This window comes from Penaeus monodon, chromosome 41 (genome assembly GCF_015228065.2).
Source record: "Penaeus monodon isolate SGIC_2016 chromosome 41, NSTDA_Pmon_1, whole genome shotgun sequence".
NCBI lineage: Eukaryota > Metazoa > Arthropoda > Malacostraca > Decapoda > Penaeidae > Penaeus > Penaeus monodon.
Genome location: NC_051426.1, coordinates 19,392,850 through 19,399,571, shown reverse-complemented (window position 1 = coordinate 19,399,571; position 6,722 = coordinate 19,392,850). Strand labels below are relative to the sequence as shown.

Below are 6,722 nucleotides of genomic sequence, written 5' to 3'. Positions count from 1 at the left end.
AGGGGCTGTGAAAAAAAAGTTAAAAAAAACTTTTTGAATTAAATTTTTTTCCAACAAAATTTAAAACCACCCTCCATTTTCTTTATAATGGGCAAGACCCTTTATCACAGTGATCTCATCGGTTCGGGTATCTGGATCCCCACTTGCCTTCGGAACACTTACCCAGAAAATCTCAGGCTTATTGCCCTACTCTATTAAAGGTAAAAAAAAAAATATATTGCAGGAACTATTGTAGCACTCATTTAGTCATAGAAGAAATTTTCTATCTCCCTTCCAAGGGATTTTACAGGTGATCGTTGGAATAAAATTTGTTTTTACAAGATTTTAGGACTTCCGCCAGGCCCCAAAAGGCATGAATTCAAACACCATCCAAGGCCCTTCCACTCCTGAAAATTGCATTCCGTATTTTTTTGATTTGTCGTAGCTATGTTAAAAACCCTCCCCCAACACACAAACATAAAAAAAACACACACACAAATTGCACACCAACACAAAACAAACACACACACACACACACACACACCCACACACACACACACACACAAAAACCAAAAACACACGCGCGCGCGCCCCCCGCGCGCGCACATACGGGGCCCAAAAAATTAACATTTATAGGTGGTTAGCGACACCGGGCATGGAGAAAGCGAGGCGGACGGCGCCGCAGTCTTACCCGTGGCCACGATGCCGATGAGGGTCACGATGTTCTCGTGCCTGAAGGCGGACATGATCTCCACTTCCCGCATGAAGTCCGCCTCGGCCTCCACTCCGGCGCAGTCCTTCGGCACCTTCACCGCCACCGTCACCGACATGCCGCTCTCAGCCCCAGACGCATCGCCTCCCACCAGGTTCTCGGGACATCGCGGCCCGTATTTCCCCTGCGCAGGTGCAAGGGGACGTCACGGTGGACACTCCGGTGAATGGAAAGTGATAGCAATAATATGATCATTATAAAAACATGGACCGAGAGGCATGTCAATGCATGGAAGCCAATAAGAAGTAATAATAATAATGATAATGATAATAATAATGGTAATAAAAGAAATAGTAATAAAAGTATAAAGAAAGATTTTAGTAATAAAAATAATAATATAATAATAATAATAATAATAATAAAATAGTAATAATAATAATAATAATATTTTAATATAATAATAATAAAAGAGAAAAAATCAACGCATTTCCCGCAGTTTTAAAGCTTGTCAGTGATTTTTTAAATTCTGCAGTAACTTTATTTGGAATATTCAGAACGATTTGTTTTTTTTTTGGCTGAATGATTTTTTTCAAACTCTCGCTTTCCAAACCCGATCAGTAATTCCGTTGCCCTTGTAAAGTGATTAAATGAAAAATACATCTAATCTGGGAAACGATCCAGTTGCTTTTTTAAAAACACACACACACAACCCCACACAACACACACCACACACCACACACGTGTGTTTGTTTTTGTGGTGTGTGTGTGTGTGTGTGTGTGGTGTGTGTGGTGTGTGGTTGTGTGTTGTGTGGGGGTGTTTTTGTGTGTGTTGTGTGTGTGTGGTGTGGGGTTGTGTGTGTGTGTGTGGTGTGTGTGTGTGTGTGTAAAGTTGTGGCTTGCCTTATTTATTCTCCCAGTTAAGGTTGTATGCTATACAACGAAATTCATCAGCAAAAGACTTTCCGCCACGAGACACGGTTCCCAGACAATGAACCTACCCTCTCAGGGCCGTCAAACAGGTGAGACAAATCCCCTTTAGTTTTTAAAGCTAACAACGACCATTAAACTTCTAAACTCTCCAAAAATTTATTTTGGATTCCCTAACGAATAAGCAAAGGTCCCATATGAAACACAGGGGCTATGTTCTTTCGAGCAGAGCAACATGTTTTGGGGCATCAAATTCATATCCAGCCACCCTGATAGATAAAACCCCTTTAATTTCCAGTTATTATTTTTATAAAAAAAAATGGAGGAAAAAAACACGAACCAAAAAACCCCACGCCTTTTGAAAAAGACAGAGCGAAAGTTCTAGGATAACCCCCCACCTTATACACCTTGCCGAAACACCCTTTCCCCCCTAACCCCCTATGACGCAATCTGCCCCTTTATCAATCAGGGGGACCCCCGAGGTGTGGAAAGGAAGGTTCGGGGCCCCTGACGTAGTAATTGGGGGCGCGAAGTTGTACGTAGGAGAGTGACTTTTCGCCAGTGACCCCCGGCGATGCTGCGGGGGAAAAAATATTTTTAGTTTACTTTCAACACTTTTTTAAAAAAAAAAGAATAAATACAAAAAAAAATAATGACAAAATTTCCTGTTTATATATCACTAAGATTGATTTTCCTTTACTTGGCCGGATTTTTTGTTTTGTGACGTTCCTTAGTAACGTGACCAGGGTTTCCTCCGCCAGAGCAAAAAGCCATAAGGATAAATAACCCAACAGAGACCAATCAAAGTAGTCGGGGGGGTACCGGTACTGTGGATAATGGGGGGCCCGTTCTGTACCCATTCGAGGGCCTTTCACAACAATATTGGTGATGAAGTTTGTTGGGTTAATAAGTAGAGGTAAAACTGGAAAGAAAAAAAGGGGGAAAAAAGGGGCATTTGCAACAAAAACGATGGGGGAGAGCGTTGAGTAAAGCATTAATAAGATTTATTATGAATATTATTAGTGAACCGAAAAAAAAAATATTAGCAAAAAAAACAACAGCAATAAAGATAAAAATGAAAGACAGGGGTAAAAAAAATATCAAGGTAAAATAAGATGATAACAAAAAATAATGTGAAATGAAACATAAATAAATAATTAATAATAATAATAATAATATAATAAAATAATAATAAAATAATAATAATAATAAATAATAATAAAAAAATAATAATAATAATAAAGAAATAAAAGATAAAAATAAATCAATAATATAATAATAATTTAATGGGTAAAATAAAATGGGAATAATAATAATAAAAAAATAAAAAAATAAAATAAATAATCTAATAAAAATAAAAAATAATAACAACAACAAAAACACAACAAAAACAAAAACAACAACAACAATAATAATAACAATGATAATAATGATAATAATGATAACAAATGATAATAATGATAATAAAAAAAAATGGTAAAAATAGTAATAAAAGTAATAACTACAGATAGTAATAAAAAATTATTTCATTTTTTATTTTTATTTTTATTTTAAAATGATGGTAAAATAATAATAAAAATAATAAAAAAATAATAATAAAATAAAAAAAATCAATAATAGGAATGTGTGTGATAAATAATAAAAAATAATAATATAATAATAATAATAATGATAATAAAAAATAATAATAAAAATAGTAAAAAAAATAATAATAACGTAAAAGTAATATAAATTTAAAAATAAAAATAAAAATTAATAATATAAAAAATAATAATAAAATAACAATAAGAATAATAATAACAATAATAATAATAATAAAAGGGAAAAAAGGATAATTTCTGCCCAACCTACTACTATTTTACGTTAAAACAACAAAAAACAAAAAACAGCAGCACCACCACCACCACCAACAAAAACAACAAAAACAACAACAATAATAAAATATAAAATAAAAAATAATGACGCACAATAACAGCAACGAACAAATTAAATAATATATATAATATATATATATAATTAAAAATATAATATATAAATAATTATAATATATATATAATAATATAATATAATATAGTATATATATATATATATATATAATTTTATATTTTTATATTATTTTAAAATAAAAACAACAAAACAATAAAAAAAATAGCAAAAATAAATGAAGATGAAAAATGTAGGGATATTAAAAATAAAGTTAATGAATAATAAAGATGTGTTTGATGATGATATAATAATTTAAAAATAAAATAATGAAAATAAATAAAAAATAATAAAAAAATTAAAAATTAATAAAAATAATAATAAAATAATAAAAATAATAATAATAATATGTTAATGATAATGATAGTGATACTGATAATAATAATAAAAATAATATCCCCAAAAAAAAATGTATGATGATATTAATAAAAATGATGATGATTTTGATGTATGATGAGAGATGTGATGATGAGATGATGATGATGATGAGATGAGATGTGTGATATGATATGATATGAAAATAATAATAATAAAATAATAATAAAAATAATAATAAAATAATAAAAATAATTATATTAAAATAATTAATTTGTAATAATAATAATAATAATAATAATTAATGATAATAAAAATAAAGATTTAATAAAAAAATAATAATAAATGATAATGATAATGTAAAATTTTAATAATGAAAAAATAATAAAAAATAACCCTATTTATATTGAAAATGTAGAAAAGGTAGAATAAAAATAAAATAAATATAAAAATAATAAAATAATAATAATAAAAAAAAATAATAATAAAAAATAAAAATAAAAAATACATTATAAAATAAGTTATTCCCAAAAGCAAATTATTATCATCATTATTTTATTATTTTTATTATTTATTATTATTTTTTTATTTTTATTACATTATTTCCCTTTTTATTATTATTATTATTATTATATTTTTATTTTTATCATTATATACATCTTTTTACTATTATTATCATTATGTCGTGATAATAAATTTAAAAATAATAAAATAAAAATAATAATTATATTTTTATTATATTATTATTATTTTTTATTATTATTTATTTTTATTATTATTATATTAATTTTTATTTTTATTATTTTTATTATTAATTTTTTATTACTATTTTATTATTTTTTTTTATTATTATTATTATTATTTTTTATTTTATTATTATTATTTTTATTATTTTCATTATTATTATATTATTATTTAGTTTTTTTTTTTCCTTAAATTACATTTATGTATTGTTGTTGTGTGTTGCATTTGTTTTCTCATTTTTATATCATGAAAAAAACATTTTACTATCATCATATTGTTATCGTTATTATTTTTTGCATTTTTATTAATATGAATTATTATTTTTATTATTTAATTATTTTTATTATTATTATTATTTTTTTATTATTTATTATTATTATTATCATTTTATTATTTTATTTTATTTTTATAATGTTTTCGTTTTTGTTTTTTACAAATATTTATAAAATTTTTTAATTAAGTTTTTGTTGTTTTTGCTGTTGTTTTTATTATTGTTATTTATTATTTATTTTTTTGTTTTTGTTGTTATTTTTATTTCATCTTTTGTTAAAGTTATCCAGTAATACCAAGTCAAAAAGAAAGTAAGTAATCTCCTATTCTACTAATACAACACAAACGATGAACGCCAAACCTCTTTTGGCCTCACCTGGTTGCGACGTGATGGCGCCGGGGCTTTATGGGCTCGGGCCCCACGGCTCAAGTTCACTGTGGGGAAAGGGCAGAGATTAAAAGGGCAACGGCAGTCAACGGTTAAGTTTATCTTTTTACGCAACTTATTTACAATTTAAATTTATCAAAAATATTACAGTGAAAAAAAAGTAGATAAGATTTTTTTCCTTTTCATTTTCAAATTCTGTAATAAAGAAGTAAATAAGATGAAGCCAGGACTGCTTACAGTAATAACTGTCGCATTTTCCCCAGGGGGACTTCCCCGTCATTACGCATATGCATATAAAACCCGGGTTCGCTTTTTTCTTTGGATGGCATACGAGGCTTTCCGGGTCATGCTTCCCACGTAGCGTGTCTGTCTGCGTCTGGTCGCCGTCCCCCGGCCCGAAAACTTGCGCGGAGGTCAGAGGGCTTTGGGAAATTTGTTGATACAGCCGGTAAGTTTTCTGTTTGAGGAGTGAGATATTGGTTTTTTTAATTGTGTTTTAGAATCGCGTGGCGTCGACTGTGTACCTTTGCTTATTTCTTTTCTCAGTTCTGTTGTAGCGCAAAAAGGGGGGTACTTGCTGAGGTTTGCAGAGGTGACATTGTCTTGTAGGTGGGACTCCGGAACTGTTTTTAGAAAATTCGGAAAGGGTTTGTTTTTTGAGTCGACTCCTGAGGGCCAATTGAAAAAAGGCTCTGGGAATCCATCTTTGGGTCCTTCAAAAGATTCGAGTTTTAGGCGAATATCTGGAAAAGAAAAAAACGTTTTTTTTTCCTGTCAGCGGTTCGTCATCATCAGTTTTTTTTATTTTGCTGTACTATAAAGTTGTTTATGGGGGAATGATTAAAAATTTAAAAATTAAAAAAACCGTTCTGCACTAAAGCATAATATTTTATTAGAATATATAAACAATGTAATGATTCCATAAGATAATGGAGATACAAAAAGAAAATGGGTTTATGAGATGATGATGATGATGATATGATGATGATGATGTGATGATGTGATGAGTGATGATGTGAGGGTAGGATGTGTGTGATGAGTTATGAAAGATGATGATATGATGATGATATGATGATGAATATGTGATGGTAAAAATTAAATAAAAATGATAATGATAATGAAATGATGAGATAAAAAAAAATAAAAATAAAAATAATGATAAAAATGATAATGTACTACTGCACTATACAATAATAATTAATAAAGATAATGATAATTATAATAATTTTATTATATTATATTTAAAATTTTTATTATTATTTTATTATTATTTTTATTATTATTAATTACTTTATCATTATTTTCATTTCATACATACTACTATCATTTTACAATAATAAAGTAGCAAAAAAAAAAAATAAAAATAAAAAATGGGGAAAAAAGAAATTTTTTTGGTTTGGAAAT

At 28.1% G+C, this 6,722-nt stretch overlaps 1 protein-coding gene across 4 annotated transcripts in view; it reads right to left on the bottom strand.

The window, feature by feature from the left end:
- The window catches only part of LOC119598556 (tyrosine-protein kinase transmembrane receptor Ror-like), a 62,425-nt gene that overhangs the window by 22,916 nt on the left and 32,787 nt on the right, over positions 1-6,722 (bottom strand). For all 4 annotated transcript variants that reach the window (XM_037948193.1, XM_037948191.1, XM_037948192.1 and 1 more), the window contains exon 7: positions 671-874. In XM_037948193.1, coding sequence (XP_037804121.1) covers positions 671-874 — 204 coding nt within the window. The remainder of the gene's footprint in view (positions 1-670; positions 875-6,722) is intronic.